The 20,327-nt window shown below is 40.0% G+C and overlaps 3 protein-coding genes across 3 annotated transcripts in view; 2 read left to right on the forward strand and 1 right to left on the reverse strand.

The window, feature by feature from the left end:
* Positions 1–1,319: 1,319 nt before the first annotated feature.
* rabgef1 (RAB guanine nucleotide exchange factor (GEF) 1) lies at positions 1,320–6,986 on the reverse strand. The gene is made up of 9 exons (XM_029448876.1): positions 6,882–6,986; positions 5,671–5,865; positions 4,992–5,203; positions 4,434–4,600; positions 4,267–4,354; positions 3,774–3,906; positions 3,184–3,275; positions 2,833–3,089; positions 1,320–2,626 (listed from the first exon to the last, which is right to left on the reverse strand). The coding sequence occupies exons 2-9, from the start codon at positions 5,850–5,852 to the stop codon at positions 2,213–2,215; spliced, it is 1,545 nt and encodes a 514-aa protein (XP_029304736.1). The 5' UTR covers positions 5,853–5,865; positions 6,882–6,986; the 3' UTR covers positions 1,320–2,212.
* LOC115019359 (uncharacterized) lies at positions 6,856–11,670 on the forward strand. The gene is made up of 4 exons (XM_029448880.1): positions 6,856–6,957; positions 8,814–9,088; positions 9,624–9,920; positions 10,759–11,670. Exons 2-4 carry the CDS (start codon positions 8,954–8,956, stop codon positions 11,347–11,349), a joined length of 1,023 nt encoding a protein of 340 aa, XP_029304740.1. The 5' UTR covers positions 6,856–6,957; positions 8,814–8,953; the 3' UTR covers positions 11,350–11,670.
* A 1,404-nt stretch (positions 11,671–13,074) lies between these two features.
* The window catches only part of ttc3 (tetratricopeptide repeat domain 3), a 25,761-nt gene continuing 18,508 nt past the window's right edge, over positions 13,075–20,327 (forward strand). The window contains 11 exon segments of the mRNA XM_029447436.1: positions 13,075–13,230; positions 14,280–14,356; positions 14,447–14,492; positions 15,527–15,683; positions 15,794–15,875; positions 16,113–16,166; positions 16,840–16,972; positions 18,871–18,956; positions 19,236–19,330; positions 19,552–19,614; positions 19,889–19,943. Of these exon segments, the coding sequence (XP_029303296.1) occupies positions 14,291–14,356; positions 14,447–14,492; positions 15,527–15,683; positions 15,794–15,875; positions 16,113–16,166; positions 16,840–16,972; positions 18,871–18,956; positions 19,236–19,330; positions 19,552–19,614; positions 19,889–19,943 (837 nt within the window). The 5' untranslated portion in view covers positions 13,075–13,230; positions 14,280–14,290.

Consider the following 20,327-nt stretch of genomic DNA (forward strand, 5'->3'; position numbering starts at 1 on the left):
GATTATTGGAGAAAATAATCAGATGAATAGTTCAAAACGAGCTCCACCTCCACCAACTACAGTAGAATTTACATGAATGCATGAGAAGTAATAATCCAATGATATAATAGTACAACAGTTACACGTCAGTACATTTTACTGAAGTAACATTTTCAACATTTTCACAGTGTTGTATTAATAAGATCTGAATACGTCCTCCACCCCTGAGACAGTCAGATAAAACAAATTCACTTTTCATTCAACTTTCTTCTTTATTTCACTCAAATATATAGAAACAGCATCATCCACCATCAGGGCGGACACTCTTTGAACCTTTTTACTTTAATGTGATCCATCTGCAGTTTATAGTTGAGTTAGTTACTTTAGTTTTGCCCAGATATTTAGTACCTGTCTCGACCAGAAGATTCAAGAATTCATTTAATTACGACAATTTGAAGATAATTTGTCTTTCTTTTTTTTTTGTATCATAAATATGAACTTTATGCTTGGATTTAAGTTAAAGTCGGTTTCATAATCTGCTTAATGCCTAAACCCCATTATTATTATAATAGTATAATTATATGAGAGCGTATCATGGCTCTTTCTACTCAGGCTGCCTTTATTTCAAAATAAGAGCACACTGGTCTTTCAAACATCAAAGAACCAATTCAATAAGAATTAACAGAATCATTTTAGCTAGCTAACATCACGTTAGTCTGGATTAGATTAGTGACCTTTATGATCTTGTAATTCAATGCTAGTCACTAAATTAAAATATTTTTCAAGCATCTTCAAGCATAACACAAAATCCAAACCAGTAGTAGGGAAGCAGAGTAATGAGGCAATCAGACGACACCCAACAGTATACAGTAAATCACAGAAGGACGAAATAAATCAATGTTTGAAACACATTGTTCATAGTTATCTTTCATATAACAAGACTTTTACATTATCACACTAAGTTATTACAGCGGTGGATATGCAGAAAGCCAAAATACAGTCAATTCTAAAAGTAGAGTACCAAGTTAAAACAGTGTTTATAAAAACTGAAGGGTCACTTGTTACAGTTGCATTTCAGTTCAAAATATTACACAAAATACACAGCAAGAAATGGGATCATGTTGGGATGTTAACAAGTCCAATACAATAGAATTGGAGAAAAGACAAAAAAAAGTGCAAAAAAGCAGGAAGGAGAGGGGAAACAAGAAAGATAAATACATTTTTAAAAAAGTGAAAAAAGAATATAAAAAAGCGAGGGGAAAAAAGGAAAGAAAAAAAAGAAGAAAAAAAAAGAAAGAAAAAAAAAGAAAAAAAAAAGAAAAAAAAAAAGAAAAAGGGGGAAAAAAAATAGAAAGAAAAAAAGAAGAAAAAAATAAAAAAAGAACCAAAGCGAACAGATCCAACTGCCTCCCAGAAACAGACACTTAGCTTGGATTATAATTATTGATGTTCATCACTTTAATGATGCAGCTGGTTAAATAACCTTTAAACCTTATAGACTGCTGTGTGGCCTCAGGCAAGTTAGATTTAAGACTTTTTTAATGCCACTAGGAGTTAAATTTAAGACCATTTAAGGAATTTTACATTTTACATCTGAAAAAACAATTCATAAAATCCTACATCCCGTGTCTCAGCATTTTAAGACTTTTTGAAAGATTATTTTTAAGACATTTTAATATTAATTAAATCTTTATTTTTAAATGAATGACGTCTTTTTAAGGATCTGCAGGAATCCTGAATTATATTACATCATAACGTATTAGTATTAGTATTAGTATTCTGTATTGTTCATCTCAATCTGCAAAGTGACTATTTATCTGATGAAGTGGAGTAGAAGTATAAGTAGCAACATATCAAGTAAAGTACAAGTACCACAAAACTGTACTAAAGTACAGTACTTGACTAAATGTACTTAGTTACTTGACACAACTAATAAGCTACATTAACGTCCTCCATTTGGACTCTCCGTTCCCTCGAAGGTCGGCACCGTCCAGACAACTTGCTTTTGATCAACGGCACAGATTTCGACATTGACATGAAAGATTTGAGCAGATTTATTTCGCCGCACTGATCGCTGCGATTCCATTGAAATGAACTGATTTTGCTGCAAATGTTCTAAATACTGGTGTGACCAGGCGTTTGGAGGTGCAGAAGCTCAGCGAGATATTCAGAAGATCAGAGCATGTGGGACGTTGCCATCAAATTCAAAGCAGGAGTAGACTCGTAGACTCCACTACCCAGCAAACACCTGGGGCGTGAGGGGCGGTGGCAGATTGTCATTGTCCGCGTCGTTGTCATCGATGGCAGAAACGTTGCGAGACAGAACCTCCAGAGGGTATTTCTCCAGGATGTTATGCACCTCCCGCTGCACGCTGTCGGGCCAGGACAGGAGGTCGGCCTGCAGGCTCTGAGCGGCCTCCATCAGCGACTCCTGCCGGCTGCTGAGGCCCGACAGCACCTCCAGGTTGTGATTGAGCTGAGCCAGGACGGGGTTGATGGGGGTCGGTGCCGGGTCGGCGTTGGGCCAGTCGCCCTCTGAGTTGTTGCACCGCGGCGACGCTTGGCCCGACATGTAGCGTTCGAATTCCTCCGGGGAAAGATTGAGAGACTGAGCGTCCAACTTCTCAATGAAGGCTGCCGCACAGCACTACAAAACAAAAACACAGGAGAGGAAACAACGTTAAAGGGTTACCGAGGCCGACATCAACACATCTAGAGCTCAGTATTAAAGGAATAGTTTGATGAGTCATGCGGGGCACACGATCCCCCCCGACAAGGGATTCTTAGATGTGTTAAGAGAGTGAAACTAGAGGCCTACAGCTCAGGGGTTAAAGTGGACGAAGAGAAACAGACCAGGTTGGTGAAGTAGTATCCATCCTCTCCGGTCATCAGCCTGCTGGGGTTACAGAAGCGGGTGATGTACTGGATGTTGGACTGAAGTCGTGGAGGGTTAGCCTTTAGCACGATGTAAATGAGCGCGGGGAGAAAGTCGTCAGCTGACGCCGGCTCGTTCTTGGTAGTCTTGATGGCACTGAAGATCTGTTTACTGCAGCGCGTGATGCACCCGAGTTTGTCCCGAGGAACCCTCTTCGAGTCCATCTCGATGACATCTGGAGAAGACAAAGATACAGAGTCAGGGCTTAGACAGACAAACGTAGCATCGGTCGCTTCTAAAAGGAAACCTTTTCGTCGTAGTTGACTGGCCTGTTATTGCTTTGACCACATTCTCAGAGACTTCAGGGATTTCTTCATCCATAGACACACACAGCATCTCGATGGTCACCCAGTGTAACGCCCTGCAACACAGACGATGAACCCAGTAAGCTTTATATTCTTGCCTATGATACACATTTTCCAGGATGACTAACATATGCAGTCAGCAGCTGCCACTGTGGAAATATTAGAAAATCATGGAGCACGCTGGTAAAACATGGCTGCAGATTAAAGACGAGCATTCAAGTGATGCTTAGAAACACACGCTTCTCCTAAAGGCAACACTGAAACCAGCAAACGCTGACCCTGAAACAGGAAGCTGTCCTTATTTAAATCTGCACACATGTTGATGACTGCTGAGGTCTTTGTGTCACATGTTCGGTCTGGTTGAAGCATCGTACAGCGTTTTGTTCTCCATATACAAAACAAACTTACAACCTGACATCTATCTGTAAAGAGGACTTTCTGCAACCTAAAAGCATGAACGACCATTAAAACATACAGAGTCGTCCTCTCAGACATCGTTAGTGGCAGGAGAAGCTGCTGTAGATTATTGTTATTATGAAATCATGACTGTCCACCTTATTCTGTTCTGCGTGGCCAAGTCCTTCTTCTCGTCATCTGTGGTTTCCGGACAGAACACGCTCTTATACAGACGAGTCATTATGTACTTCTCCACTTGGTCCATCACCTGCTCCACAGACTCTGAAGAGCCTGTTGAACAAAGAGTTATCAGACCACACTCGAGCTGCAGAATGCAACATTTACAGTGTTTTTCATTTGCTAACATAACACAAGCAACAATTCTCAGAGAATACTTTATCCGTCAGAACTCACAGACCTAAAACACACGAACACCAGGGAGCTTTTGTTCTATATATTTGCAAATTTCAGGGCTTTTTATAAGAATTATAAGAAGAAACACAGTCGGTAACTTTGATGCATGTTAGCAATAAAAATAAATAGAAACTATGAGTGGAAAAGTCCTGCTTGTATTGCCATCTGGTGGTTTGCTACATACTACATTGCTACATTGATTGAGAACTTATTAATGGAAACAATTATTGAATGAACCTTTGAAGTGACCCATCAAGCGGTCGGCCAAGTTCTGGTAGAAATCCTGAACGCACTCCGACAGTTCGTCAGCACTCAGGTCCTGAGTCTAAGACGAGAAGTTAGAAGCTCATGAAAACACTGAACACTATTATTATAAAGATTATTATTACGCTACTAGATCACACCTTCTTGCTCGACATGTTCACGATGAAGGCTCGGCACTGCTTGTGGATCTCACGGCCGGGCTTCTGGAGGTTCTTCAAGAAGTCCACAAAGTCCTTGGACACCTGGTCTGTGTCGAAGCTAGCACGGCGGCTCATGGACGGACTGGGTGTCTTGCCCTCTTGGGTGTCTGATGAGGAAGAAACATTTAGAAAAAGTGATGTTGTTTTTCTGTCGAGTACGAAACTCCACCAAAACCACTTTTAAGATGAGATGAGATAAACCTTTATTGACCCCAGTGTGGAAATTCTGTTGTAGCAACAACGCAACAATTACATAGCACAGATTAATAAAGAAACATAAATAATAAGAGTCCTTTCAGAGTTCATTACGACTTTTTTTTCCCATTTTGCAAGTCTGGAACTCATTTTTCCGATTATGCCGACACCACTTGAATGCAGCATAAATTGGCATTTATCTATATTTCTGACTTTGTGCTGCAACAACCACATTTCACAGCTGGGGATCAATAAAGGTTCATCCAATCTTATCTTAAGTAGAAAGTACGACTTGTAATGCACCTTTCTTGGGAGCAGAACGCGATGAAGGGCTGAAGAACTTCTTAACGGTGGTCACTTTCCGTGTTTTCTCGTTTGTCTTCTTCTCCTCAAACTTGGAGAAGGGTCCCAGAGAGGCGTGCCCCGGGTGTGGTTGTGCGGCTGTGGACTGAGGATGGGGCTGTGTCTGCGGTCCATGACTGCTGGCATATGCTGCCTCCTCCTCGCGCTGCAACCTGGAGCCGTTTTAACAGAGCAAACACCAATGATCAGCGGGAGATTATGGGAACTATTTAGCATCATTGTATCTTGATCAAATAATATGCTGTACTGCAAGGGGATAAGACATGTTTAATCTACATCAATGCATCATATTCTATAAGATCCTCACAGGTCCTGTAAGAACCACGTGAGTTCCTCAGAAGAACATTCTGTTTTCAGCTTTGTGACGAAGCTTTTTCCAGCTGATTAAAAAGCTTTTTAAAGACTTTATTTAGATTAAGAAGAAGGAAAATGTTCTCAACACATAAAGGAAAAACTTCCTCCTTCAGTTTATCACAAACATTCAACAACACCAGTGAAAACCACAACATTTGTCTCTGAGATGTACAGTAGAAGTATAAAGTTAAGTACCTTAAATGTGTACTACTACTAGACATTGAGTACTTAGTTACATTTCACCACCGGTAAAAAAAAGTCTTACTTTTCTGCCAAGGCCCAGTCGTCCTGGATCTGTTTCTGCCGTACCCGCTGGTACTCCTCCCTCCAGCACTTAGAGCACAGGCCCTGCCAAGCCGCGTTGCCGTAGTAACCGCATCCCTTTTTGCACAGCAGGTCCGATTGGTCCACGTGTATCCCCCCTCGTCGCTCCGTCCTCTGACTCATGATGCTGGGCAACCTGTGATGGAAAAATTCATCATCTGATTTACCAGTGTATTTGTATGCGCCGCTGTACTCGAGTGTATTTCTGATTATATTATCACACTTTTTTTATGCACTATGTTTAATGTACTCATCGCACATTTGTGACAAAAAAGCCTTTCCATATCACGTCGATCAGGTGCTCGACACACAACAGATGAATATGTGTAGAAATTAAACTAGTCATAGCAACTTTATTAGCGGGTATTTAAAGCTGCACTCTCCAAATGAATGATAATGTTGCTAGATGTGGAAATAAGCAACTGTTTAATAACACATTTAATTAAAAAGGTGATGCTTTGTCAATGTTGTGGCCAGAGAAAGCAGTTATTGCATGTTTAAGGTAGTAAAACTGCATTTTGATCCTTTGCTTAAGTAAAAGTACTAATACCACACTGTAGAAATACAACTACAACTAAAATACTATAAGACTTAATTAAAATGTACAAATTAAATATCCCCTATGACTGTTATAATAGTATATACTATATCATTGGATTATCATGATCTCATGAATTAATGTAAAAGCAGGTGAAGCTCATTTTTAACTAATATCTAATGATTGCTTTCATTATGGATTAATGTGTATTTTATTTTCGTTTCAGCTGTAACGTGACTTGTTTATACTGTTGAATAGTTTATTTTATATGCTTTTCATATGTATTTCATGCAACAACTAGTGGAGCAGAAGTAAAGTAGCATGCAATGGTTAAAGGCAAATGACTAGAAATGAATTGCTTAGTAATAACAATAGTAATGCCACACACACACACACACACACACACACACACACACACACACGCACATGTTTGAGCTTTATTCGTGTCTTTCCTTTCATTTCTCGCCCGTCTGTAGGTCAGTTAGCTAAAACATGCTGCAGGGTTTTGCGTAGCTATCACAGGGCAGTGACGTTAGTTAAGAAAAATATTTAATATTACCTATAACTAATGTTTAATTCAACATGCCATGTACCTGCAGCGATGTTTTACTCACCTTTTATTGTGTTTTCATCGATCAGGAGCACGAGCAGATCTTAGTTCCTGTGATGAGAGATGATGAAACCTACAGGGTGAGGACAATGACGTGACCTTAACTCTGGCGATCACAGGATTACACTACAATTAAAAACATTTATTTAATTTAGTTTCTTAAAATGGAAGCAGAGTTGATGTTTGGATGAACGGTGTCAAACTTACAGGATTGTTTTAGTTTTATTTTAATGTTGGTTCAAGTCACAAATGTATTTACTTCCGCATTAGAGGACTAGTTTTCAAGGATTGGTCAAGTCGTCGCGAAGTCACCAGACATGCGCACAACGAAGAGCGAAAACTTAGACATTTTTAATGATTATATGTTCATTACATCCTGATAGATGATCTTTATTTAATAGTTTATGAACGTTGAGTTATTTGTACTTGAGTATTTCCATTTTATGCTACTTTACACAATAGTTTGGAAGGCAAAATATTGCTTTTTACTCCACTACATTTATTTGACAATATTAGTTACTAGTTAAAAATTCTGATTATTAATACAAAATATAAATAACGTAATAAAGTAAAAGTCCTGCATTTAAAATGTTACTTTAGTAAAAGTACAAAAGTATTAGCATCAAAATATACTTAAAGTACCAGAAGGAAAGGTATTAATTGCGCATAATTATGTATATTATATTATTGTATTATAATTATTAAATTGATTAATGTGTTCATTGCTTTAATGTTGCAGCTGGTAAAGGTGGAGCTAATTTGAATTGCTTTATTTACTGCTGGATATCTTAACCTATAATATGAAATCATACTTTATTGGTTAATTTATATTTTTGTATTAGTAAGCGTAAAAAGTAGCAGAAAATAGAATTACTCAAGTAAAGTACAAATACCTTTTAATTGTACAAATGCACCCCCTAAAGCTCAGTAATTAACACGTTTTATCTCATTTGTTAATTTTTATATAAACCGAAGTGTAAAAACAACACGTTGCAGAGTCTCTCTGCACAGTTATATTTACACATCCTCACAGTCAGACATCAAGAGGAAGTTATTTCTGGACCTCCCTGAACAAACTCAATAATCCCTGCGGACTGCTTGTGTATTGACTTTAAGATCAATGTTCAGTGGTTGTTTCCCATCTGATAACAAAAAGTGCTGTGGCGTCAGTTTTATGTATCGGCTGCACTGAATCTGAAACAGGAAGAAGGTGTTTATATTCCAAGTTTTTTGTAGCAGTGATATTTGTTTCAATGTGATCTTTACTGAACACGGTCACACTTCTGACATACTTGACATTCTTGGTACATATTGATTTTTCATGGTACAGACAGTGTGCTATGCCTGCACTTAGCCCCACTTTGCAAGGAATCCTGCACTTCACCCTTTAGTGATGGAGGAAGTATTCACAGAGACAAACGTGATGATCTTATAGAATATGATGCATCGCTGCAGATTAAACTACACAACAGTATTTAAAGGAGGTCAAATGAGCAGGAACTTAAACATTACAGCAGTAAAACACAACATACACATTAATGCAGCAGTAATATTAATCTAAAACATCATATATATAATAAAACACTGACAGGGAACGTTTCACTGCACAATAAATACTTTTACTTTTCTACTTTAAGTGCATTTTGCTGATAAGACTTACATTGCTTAAGTAAGGTTGTGAATGCAGGACTTTTATACTTGTACTTTTTAAAGTTACTTCCACCTCTGTGTGTTTGTATAAACCGTGTTTCAATTTAGCAGATGGGTTATTCTGCATTTGTGAGAGCTTTGTTGGACTGTTCATGCTGATAACGTCTTTCTGACTTTGGCAAATACACACAGACGATCAGAAACACAGATAACGAGCGGACACTGGGAGCTCAGACAGATTCAGCCATGATCCTGATGGGTCGCACTTTGTGTCTTCCTTCTCCAGCCACCGTCCAGGAGCTGTTCTCTGTGGCCCGAGACGCCAACATCATCCCTGATATCTCCTTGGATCCTGTGCTCACCACCTTCCTCTCGCTGGACTCCTCAGCCGCTCTGCAGCATCACTATGCCTTCTGTCAGCGGAGCATGAGCGAGGAGCAGCAGGCTGCATTCCGCCTCCGCTTGACTGGAGAGCTGGGAGGCAGCAGCAGGGTGACCTGTGGGGGAGTCGGGGTTGTTGCCCTCGCTCTGTCCGTGCTTTTCGACCTGGTTGCCCAACAAGTAGGTTTGTTTTGTCTATTGTTTGTGAGGCATTATCTAATTAAAATTCTAAATGCTCAGGACATCCTCTCACAAGAGGTTGATATTTAGTTTTTAGTGAAATAATAACAATTATTATTATTAATAACAATTATTATTATGGATTGGCATGAAATCTGGTCCAGATATTCATGTTCCCCAGAGGATGATGCACACTAACGTTGATGATCTTCTGTGAATTATCCAACACTTTGGTTTGCAAAGTAATTGCAAGAACTGAATTTGATTTGTGAGAAATGAATGTGGAAGTATATGTAGAGTTGGATTTGTGGACAGACAGATAATAAAAAATAAGAACGGCAGCTAGTTAAAGGTTGTTTCAATTGTCCTTTAGAAAATGTTCACAGAGGTTGTATAAGAGACAAACTAATACATCAGGCTGCAGCTTAAGTGTGTTTTAACACCACTAAGGCTTCTAATAAAATATATGTTGTTGTGTTGTATCATAAAGCATGACACTGAAACAGAACTGAGAAAAGTTCTGTTTTCCCACCAGGTCCGAGCGCAGGGATCGACAGAGAGGTCAGCTCAGAGATCCCAGGCTAACAGCATTTTAGGGATCAGCAGTTCTTCCAGAATCGGCCGGATCATCCACACCTTCCTCCGCCAGATCCCCGGCATCGCCAGCAACCAGGAGAAGATGGCCGAGACCACGGAGCTCTACGACAACTGGCTGAAGCTGGAGCTGATTGACCATTATAACAGGATGACCATGAAGAAGAGGATGAGTTCAGTGTCCATGCAGCAGTGGCTGGCAGGAGCTGCGTTTCATCTGCACATGAGGATTCACCAGGTCAGGGCAGACAAAAAAAGAGTCCAACGTGAAGTTTAGTCTGAGTTTATTTAAAAGTACACAAATTATAACAGATAACAAATAATAAATAGTGCAGGGAAGAACCCACTGGGAACCGAGATAAGGTTAAAATGTCACAATGTTATAGAGAACACAAGAATAAAATACAGAAAATCAAAACTAGAACAATAAAATAACATTAAATATATATATATTAAAAGACAGGAAATGTGTGTGTGTGTGTGTGTTGTGTGTGTTAAATATTAATTAGGCCTGAAGCAAACGGGTCTTTTGCATGAAAGTCAGACATGCTAGTACACGCTTTACGTCCACACCTTTATCTTCCACCTCTCTTCAAGGACACACTACTTCTACGCTGCATCCGTGGGCGGATTGTGAGACTGTCGGCATCTGGGCACAGACATGCAGCAGGCCCCCCCGCCTCTCCTACAGAGGAGCAAGACACAGACCTTATAGTTGTTTAGCCTCTTCTTGTTGTTGTTTTGTGCTCATGTTGTGTCTCCGTGTAGTTATGTTGGTAGTTTTATTTTGTCTGTCTTTGTTTTGCCCTTTTTTATAGTCGTTTTGCTTCCATTTGTATCTTTTTGTAGCTGTTTTATGTTCCTAGGTGTTTGTTTCGCCCCTTTGCATCGTCATTGCTAGTCTTTGTGAGCTCTCTGGGCATCTGTTTTTAGTCGTGTTAGCTTTCTTTGTGGTCATCTTGAGTCTCTTCCTGTCTCTTTGAAAGATATATTGCAGGTGACACGGACACTTTGGGCCCCTGGATTTAAATGGTAAGGTGATCTGCTCTGAAAGCACTGTTTTACTCTTGTTACAGGTTCGTCTGCACTCTGTGCCTGTAGGATCGGCAGAGTCGCTGCGTCTGTCCTATAAGACGGCGTTAGATCGCCTGGTTCAGGGCTTCACAGCCTATCTGCACAGAAACATCCAGGAGACTCCAAGATCCCGAAAACCCAGAACCAACACAGACACTCCCACATTAAGCAGAACAAACGTGACCTGCTCAAGTAATCACATGTTTAATGATAGCCTGATTAGTATCTCAACTAGTACGTTTAACGGCACTGCCACACCCAATTCAACTGCTGGAATCTGCAACACAGACACGCCCAGTGCAGACTTTGGACTTAAAGTGACAAACAGAAGCGATGAGACTTCTGAAGTTGTGATAAACAGAAAGACACTCAATAGTTCCACTGGATATGAAGATGTGCAGGGTCTGTTGGTTATTGAGCCGTGGAGGAACGTGAGTCACGTTGTGCAGCATCACGCCTGTGAGTCTCCGGCCATACAGCAAGCTCTGGTGACTCGTATCATTAACTGCTCAGGACCTGGAGAGGAACAGAAACTTTTTCTTGTACCCAGAGAAAGTCTTCCGCAGCATCCTCAGGCAGAAGAGCGACTTTGAGCTGAAGACAAATTAGACAGAAATGAACACTGGTGGAAAGTAACTAAATACATTTACTCAAGTATGGTACTTAAGTACACATTTGAGATAGTTTTTTCCTCTCACCATGTAAAACTCAGTGTTATAGAAAGAAACCTTGCAGGCTTGTGCAGAATAAGAAGTTTTCTTCAAGATTTCTTCAAAATAATGAAATTTGCATTTTCTTTAATTACTTGATTTTGTTAACTATACGAACAAAAATGGTTTGAAGTGTTTAATATCTGACTCGAGATTTAGTAATATTGAAAAGATAGTTCCCTAGTTAGTGACCAACATCACCCTGCTAGAAAGTTGTTACTTCAGATTTACTCAAGTAAACGTGTAAATAAAAAAATACTCATCATGTATTGATTGGTCAAGGTTTTTATTAAAAAGAAAAATACTCATTATGCAAAATGGCTCCTTTCAAAGTGTTACATTATTAAATAATTGTATATTATTCTGTTTATAGGAAGAAGAAAGAAGAAGAAGAAGAGAAGAAGAAGAAGAAGAAGGAGAAAGAAGGAGAAGGAGAAGGAGAAGAAGAAGAAGAAGGAGAAAGAGGAGATATGAGAGAAGGAAGAGAAGAAGGAGAAGAGAAGAAGCAGAAGGGAAGGAGAATAAGCAGGAAGAGAACAGAAGAATAACGGATCCGGCGCGCCGCCTTCTGCTCCGATCCGCGAATCCGACTGCTCCTTGGCCTTCTCTCCGGCGCAGCCTCCGTCTCCGGCGCAGTCCTCCCCCGATCGAGCTCCCGCAGACGTCGCCTCCGGCGCCGTCCCCGCCTGCCTCGTCGCCTCCGACTCCGCCTCAGAAGCCGAAGACCTCCTTCTCCGCCCGACGGTCTCCTCCTCCCTCCTCCTCCGCCTCCGACTCCTCAATCCTTCTCCTTCCCCCTCCGCCTTCTCCGTCCTCTCACCTCCTCACCTCCATCCTCCCCCTCTCCTCCGCCCTTCCTTACTCCATTCCTCCTTCCTCTCCCCTTCCTCCTTCCTCCCTTCTTTCTCCCCGTTCTCCTTCTCCCTCCCCTCCTCCTCCTCCTCCCCTGGATCTCTCCTTCCGCCCCCCTCCCCTCCCCTCCCCATTCTCCCTCCTCCTCCCCTCCAGCCTCCGCCCCCCTCCCCCCCCACCCGTCCTCCTCCCCCTCCCCCTCTCCTTCTCCCTCCTCCTCCTCCTCTCCCCCCCCTTCTCTTGGGAGAGAAGAAGAAGAAGAAGGTTGGTGTAGTTACATAAAAACAGTAATAAAAACAATGGACAATAGTTAAATAAAATGTACATACACAAACATATTTAAATTGGAAATAGGTTTTTAAGCCATTGTACATGACCATAGTCCTGGTGGCGCTCTGATTGGTCAGTCATGTTTTAAAATACAGTTTCAATTCATGCTTGAACTGGTGAATGTTAGGTTTCATGTCAGACCATTTGCATTTGTGATTACAAAACTTACCATGAAGGAATCATCCTTTAAACTGTAACTTTTCATTATACAACGGGAACAGCTGCAGATGAATTATACTTTAGACACGGACCTTAGACTAGACTAGAAGATTACTAAATATATACAAATAAAAAATAATAAAGTCTTGATTTCCCTGGAAATGACTGACCATGTGGGGGCGACATTCACGCCTTGTTGCGTGGGTCCTACCGCAAACTCATTAGAAGAAGAAGAAGAAGAAGAGTTTTCAACCCTTCACGTGCGCCAGCACGGCCAATATACATCCATATTGACGACAGCGAGGAGCTCGAGGCGCTGCGTGCAGCGCGTGAACAGTTTTAACTTCCGCACACTAATATGAACAACAATACAAGCCCGGACGATCGACACTGCTAGGCGTTCACACTATTAGTTATCGCAAGGTATGTGCTGTCTAATTAAATACTAAATAAACACCAAATATGTTTTGTTTTTAAACGTGTAACGGTTGACTGGCATGGGTCGCGAGCGTTTGCTTCGCGTTGTGACGTGTAAAAAAAAGTGTCGTAGCTTTGATTAATAGCTATTAAACTAAACGTTACTAAACACTGAACATGTTATAAGAAAATATGGAATAACACATTAATTAACACAACAGTTTAATCCAACTAGCTCATAACTTTGCAATGTAAGCAAGCAACTACTAGGAGGGTTTTGACGTTACGACGTAGGTTAGCTAGTATGCTAGCAATGCTAACATCATAATCAACCATCGAGAAGAGGCGTTAGCTATCATTCCCGAGAGATTTTATTTCGACTCTCTACGTAAAATACCAAAGTTTGGCTGCATTTTGTTGAATGACTACGCCAAATAATTAGTCCCTGCTTATATACGCACTGTTTGATGTTACTGTCCTTTTTAATAATCGACTGTTGAAGCGTTAATTAAAGGTGAAATTATAACATTAATACGATGACTCCAGAAATGCTAGCTTTCCCTATGAGTGCAGTGTACAAAAGCATGAGTAATGTTACTGTAATGAAGTCTAACTGTTTTGATTCTACCACACCCATTATTGTTTTAAAACCCGTAACGTCAATGGAAAATCTACGGATACTCGGAAGCTTTAATCAAAGTACTAACGTCACACTGAGTAAATACTCATCACAAATCAAATGTGTGTGTGTAGCGTTGCTGTCCTGTGAGAACCACGATACATTTTCCAGGTGTTTTTTAAAGGATTATTTTGCTTTAAGAAATAGAAAGCTTTTCTCAACCCATAAAGGAGAATTCATCCTTTTTTCTCACACACATTAAAAACCAACACATCTGGAGATGCATGGTTTTTCTCTGGACAGGAAGGGGATGAAACACTGTAATGTGATAACTAACAAAAGCTTTCAGGGAGTAACAAGTTCAATATTTGCCTCTGAGATGTAATGGAGTAGAAGTATGAAGTAACATAAGTTAATTTTGCAAATGTCCTTGCAGATTTTGACATAATGTCAGACTCTGATACTGACTATGTTGGAGAGGACTGGGCAGAGATAAAAGCCCGGATGAGTGTTGTGAGTTGCTAAACCAATAATCAAAAATATTGCATTTTACCAATGTATTGTATTCTGTCACTGATTAACATTTCCCCCCCTCCCCGCCAGAAGCTTTTGACCAAAAATGATACAGTTGTCGCCATCCGTCCATCAGGTAAGGGACATTTAAGTCTTAATACACCTTTCATATTGATATCCAGCACTACAATGCTGTAGCCTTGTTATTATGGTATGTACTGTATTATCCTCATGCCTGCCAATTTTTTCACATATTTTCAAAATGTAACTTTAAACCCAAGGTGTATATTTTATGTTAGGTTTTGGGATTAACTTCAGAGTTACTGAAGTAATCGTAGATCGTAGGCTTCAGTAAAGCAGCATGTTTTCACGATATGTTGCAAACGAATGACATTGAGGCCTTACTGTATTACAGTAAGCTCCTGTCATGATACAAATGTTTATAATACTGATCTACCCCTTGTCTAGTGAGTTGTTGTTGTTGTAAGGAGAGCCCAGCAAAGCAGGGAGTGGCACCTTAACTCTCAGAGGAACTCAACTTGTTCCAGAGTCTCAGCCGCTCTCCTCTTAGTCTTTTGTTATTACAGCAGCAATTTAAGACCATTTATACACTTCAGTCTCACCTCATCTCGCCTTTTAGCCTTTATGAACCAGATACGTTAATCCTTTCACCTTCTGGTTACAACTTGTGTATAAAATCCCTGTTCGTAAGATGCAGTTAGTTTTGTGTGTTTTCTAGGTTATGAATTAAGCTTCTTTCATAGGGTTGACTTTCAAATTCTAAATCAACGTTCAAATGCTGCACAGCTTTCTTGCACGACTTCATTCTATTTAAACACAGAAGTTCTGCCATTTACAGATAAAGATTAGGCTACGCTAAAATTACTATTTCTTGAATTTGAGTCCAGTGGTGGCTGCGTAGTATTGTTTACATCTTGTGTGAGCCACACATTTCCAATAACATTCCTTTAATATGGAACCTGAGTAGTTTTCTTCAGCAAAAGATTTCTTCCACATGGCATTTTGAGAAATAAAGAGACATTTTGGATGCTGATGTTTTTACTCATTTGGCATAATTTTCTTCCAAATTTGAGATGGTTTATTTTCTGTTCTGCTCTCAGCTGGATGAAATTAAGTGTATTTTCGTTGTGTGTTTTTTTTATGTTTTAGAGATGGTCTATGAACAATGGAGTGTTATCCCTATTGACATCAGAAGAGAGGCCGGAGAACGGATGAGAATTTGTGCCTTCTGGCTTCCAATGCTGCTGCAGCGTGAAGAGCCCAGCACTACTGCCTGCTGGGCTTTACAATTAGATCTGATCGCAAGGTACGCACTGTGACGATTGAGATCTGAATATTTGTTTAAAAGCCCCAATTAATAACACTTTTAATCTTTAATGTTGACTGTTAAAAGGGTTTGTAACTATTTTCTTCAAGTGATACTGACGATCTTGATATGAAGCACCTGCAGAAGATCGAAACGTTGGAGGCCGTCCTCAGAGCCTTGGAGAAAGGAACTGTAAGTTGACTATGTACTAGTTCAGTATAGTCCAGGAACTATGGAACCAAATGAGCTTAAACTAGGAACTAAACGTTTATTTTGGGATAATAATGGAAGAAAACCAACTCTCTGAGTATTCAATTTATCTGAGATAACATCCTCTATTTAGCTCCGAAGAGAATAATATCATGCCGTTGATATTTTACCATTTTGGAATGTTTTATATCCAAGTTTCTTGTTTGTTCTCTGTTCCAGTTGAAAAAGGACCAAACAAAACATGCTGTCTGGATCAGCAACATGTTTAACTTGGTAAGTCTGGAATAACTGATTGTGTGCAATATAACGGATAGAATGAAAGTAAAGGTGGCCGAGGCATCGCTGCAGTCTCTAGCTTTTAATAACTATAATAATAGTTGCACCTTTCATACAATAGAGCTCAAATATTTGTATTTATTTATTAGTTGCGCATGCTGAGACTAAAACAGCAATGTAATGCAAATAAATTAAAATTCTCTGCCATGAGTCTGTCATTTATGGAGCTCAAATGAGATGTTAATTTAGATCTGTGATCATGTTTGAGGATGTGTAGATTGCCCTATTTTGCATTTACATTTGAAGAGATGCTCCAATTCCATTCCGTTAGTATTTGCTGTCGTCATTATACAGAATTGGTGTTGTCCAGGTGTAACTAACCGATCCAAATTATTTACAGATTCTTTGTCAGTGTGAGTTTAAATGTCAGTATTTCTGCTTTCAGTTACATTTATTCAATCCATATAATAACACATACAAATGAGAAATGAGGCACTGGCATCAGATCAGTTTTTGGTATAAGCATATATTCTGAGTTGGGAGAGAAAACATCAGATCGGTGCATCTTTCGAAATTCCCACAGTTCCCCTAACCACAGAAATAATAATAAACACTTGAGGTAGTTGAACGGTTCCCTATTTGACAACTTTATCTGACTTTGTACCATCAGCGTTCCCCAAAGGTTTTGGAGGAAGCGTTAGACTGGTTGGAGCAAACAGGAGAACCTGCCATCCGCCATCGCATCATGGGTCTCGGCCATCCACACATCTGCTTCACAGCGCTGCACCTTATCTTCACAGAGTGTAAGCTACAAATCCATTTAATAATACATCTTTAACAAGTTACTTTGTATTATCGAGTCACAAGTTATTTATAATATTTCATGTACCGTAATTTCCGGACTATAAGCCGCGACTTTTTCCCCATTTTGCGACCCTGCGGCTTATATAACGGTGCGGCTTATCTATGGATTTTTACAGCTAACGGCCACTAGGGGAATTCCTAAATCTATGGATTTTACAGGTTACAGTCCACCGGATGCAGGGAAAGAGCGCGCAAAAGTAGCGAGTGGTACGAGAGACAGACGGACATTACGAGAGCGAGGCAGTGTGTGAGACACCCTCATTATGGAAAAAATTTTTCGAGGAGTCTTATTTTGTTAAATATGCTTTTATGTTGATACTCCTGAAACCGGCACTTTCTGGGGGTTCGCGCCACTTTTTCGGGAGACGGAAAGAAGGATACGCTGAAGAGAGGGGTGCATGTCCAAAAACCCCGACTGTGGAGTTACCGTATGATGATGACTTCCATGTGTTTCTTCTGTTTCAACGGTAATTTATGGACAAATTAAGGAAAACACCAACGGTCAGAGACAATAAATGCTGATTGAACAGGCAGAAGTTCTCCATCGTTATTTCCTGGTTCTACACAACACAACGCAGAGTCGATCGTGGTGTCAGCTACAGACCGGCTACATACACGTCAGTCAATTTAGCGTCTGCGGCTTATAGTCAGGTGCGGTTTATAGTCCGAAAATTACGGTAAATCAATCAATCAATCAATTTATAGAGCCCAATTTCACAGATTTGTCTCGGGGCTTTGCAGACTGTACAGCAGGGGGGGGGGACCTTTCATGTCAAGAGCCATTTTATTTTTTACAACATCCTTCGAGGGCCGAACTAATTATTGAACTCATAACTTCTGCAAAATGTTTTTAAGACTCAGCCCATTCATTTCACTTTTCTTTTATGCTGTGCAAAAAAGCAACTTTTTATCCTGTATCTTTCTGTTTTATCAGAAATCCTTTATTAGTTCCACAACGGAGAAATGTAGCTCGTCACAGCAAAAGAACATATGAAGTAAAAAGGCAGTACACAATAATTAAATAGAATAAAAAATAATATAAGTTGATAGAAAATAAAGTGAGTATTGCACATGGCAGTGATAACTGCACAGCAGTGGTGGAACAGTCTGTTCTTGGTGTGGGGGTCTACCTCTCTATCTCTCCATGTTTGTATGTTCCGCTCTGCAGAGAGCTGCTTGTTGGGCCAAACTCCGCCGAAGAGCGTTAACTTTATCCAAACCACTCGTCCTTTCAGCTCGTGCAGTTTGGTATGTCACATGGTGTAATGACGCTCAAGATCATCACCGCAAACGCGTCAAAGACAAAGTAGGCCTTTTACTTCCGCATAGAAATAAACGTTCGTCCATTTCTCCTGGAAAGTGCGACATTCCGCATCCAGCTTTTCGTTTTACACTCGCCATGCTTAATATGTTTAATATTGAAGTTTTTTTACAAGACGTGACCACGTGATGACGCGTACCTCTCGCGTTGTGTTCAAGGACCCTGACCGTGGCCAGGAAAAACAGTCAATCGCCCGTCTATTGCTGTCTAGATTTTATATATTTTTTCTAGTGGATTTCTTTGCGTGTGTTTATGAATTACCTCGAGGGCCGGATCAAAAGGTCTCGTGGGCCGTATACGGGCCGGAGGTTCCCCACCCCTGCTGTACAGTATATGACTCCCTCTGTCCGTAGACCCGTGTAGCGCACAAGGAAAAACTCCCCAAAAGAAACTCTCAAATTAACGGGAAAAATGAAAGCACATAAATATGCAGTATTTCATGCAGTGTGCGAACACTGAACCTGTTTGAATCGTATGTTGATGATTAACACACGCTTCTCTTTTCCTTTCCCTCAGTTGCGAAGTACATTCAAGAAATGGGTTCCAACTTGGATAAGACGATGAGGGCACTGAGGTTTCGACCAGCTGACCACCTAATAGAGGTTTGATCTACAGATGTCTCTTCTTATATGATTGGGTGTCATGATACGGATCGACGGCTTCATTTCCCATATAACAACAACATGAGCCTAGTTCACTGACGGAGCAACAGAGCATGCAATACAACCGTGACGCTGCATATCTGTCCAACTGATCGCATGTTTGATTTTATCCCATGTTGAAGTAAAAGGCAACAACCTGAAAGTCTGCTGACACTTAATGTTTGTCCTATTAATTAATAATAATAATTAAATATTTGGTTTCTTGTGTTCCTCGTGCAGAAAAGTGAAGAAATGAAGAAAAAGGGAAATGAGAACTTTGAGAAGAAGCTGTATGCAGACGCTGTGAAGTTTTATTCTAAAGCCATCAAATTTTAGTAAGTGATATTTTACTATTTTAAAAAGGTTTTCTCAGAATAGGGACAGGATATTAGAAACACCACTTCAAACTACAGCCTTCATATCAGCAACAATTTTAACATAAGTTTCACAAAGACTATATTCATTGCAGGGTGATTGTATAGATTGTATAGATTGTATAGGTGTAACTAATACATTGTTACATCTGTATACTTTTGTTTATTTCTTCTCCATCTAGCCCTGGCAATCACAAGATTTATGGAAACCGAGCGCTATGCTATATCCGTTGTAAGAAATATCTGTGAGTACCTTTTTAATTTCTTTTGTGAATTATGTGTTTAATGCTGGTGTTCATCAAAGGTTACGAGTATGTTGGAAAAATATTCTTACTAACATCACGAAGTCAGGATCCAAATAAAGGGTTTAATCTATATTCTTGCAAGAAGGAGCCGAGTTTCTACATACAGAGGATGATCCATCAGCAGGTCATCAGTCGGTCACTTCCTGTCTCCTGTGCGCAGCACTCAGTTTCTGTGTTTTCCCATCAGACTTAAGAAATGTTTTGATTTTTACAGAAAAGCTGTTACTGATGGAAAACGTGCTACTCTGATAAAACCACTCTGGGCGAAGGTACTTATCTCTTTTATTCTCAGTGATCCAACATTTATCACACAGAAGTTAAGCGTGTCCTGCGCCGTGTCGGGGATGCTGCTTTAGGCTTCTTTGCCAGTTAACATAGCAGCGAGGTAAATTCAGCGTGGCTGGGTTTACATGCACACTAATACCACTGTTAATCCGAATATAACAATATTCTGGATTTAATACGGGTCATATAAAGTGCAAGTTTGGATATTTGGAAATAGGCCTTTGTTTTCACATGCGGGTAACATAAAGAGAGATTCACTAACATTAGCCTCCTTATGTCAACATTTGGGTGTGTAATATATTGTTCACTATAGTACTGGTATAAGCTTTTTATATGATAACAAAACTTTCGTTGTTCTGATGGTCAGC

This window comes from Cottoperca gobio, chromosome 14, assembly GCF_900634415.1.
Source record: "Cottoperca gobio chromosome 14, fCotGob3.1, whole genome shotgun sequence".
Taxonomy (NCBI): domain Eukaryota; kingdom Metazoa; phylum Chordata; class Actinopteri; order Perciformes; family Bovichtidae; genus Cottoperca; species Cottoperca gobio.

Excerpts from the sequence above, each read along its gene's own strand:
- rabgef1 (XM_029448876.1), bottom strand. The coding sequence starts at position 5,852 with ATGAGTCAGAGGACGGAGCGACGAGGGGGGATACACGTGGACCAATCG. Across the intron at positions 5,204-5,670 it reads GACTGGGCCTTGGCAGAAAA|GTTGCAGCGCGAGGAGGAGG; the intron begins GTAAGACTTTTT and ends AAACGGCTCCAG. Across the intron at positions 3,907-4,266 it reads CTTGATGGGTCACTTCAAAG|GCTCTTCAGAGTCTGTGGAG; the intron begins GTTCATTCAATA and ends TTTGTTCAACAG.
- LOC115019359 (XM_029448880.1), top strand. The coding sequence starts at position 8,954 with ATGAGCGAGGAGCAGCAGGCTGCATTCCGCCTCCGCTTGACTGGAGAG. Across the intron at positions 9,089-9,623 it reads TCGACCTGGTTGCCCAACAA|GTCCGAGCGCAGGGATCGAC; the intron begins GTAGGTTTGTTT and ends TTTTCCCACCAG. Across the intron at positions 9,921-10,758 it reads TGCACATGAGGATTCACCAG|GTTCGTCTGCACTCTGTGCC; the intron begins GTCAGGGCAGAC and ends CTCTTGTTACAG.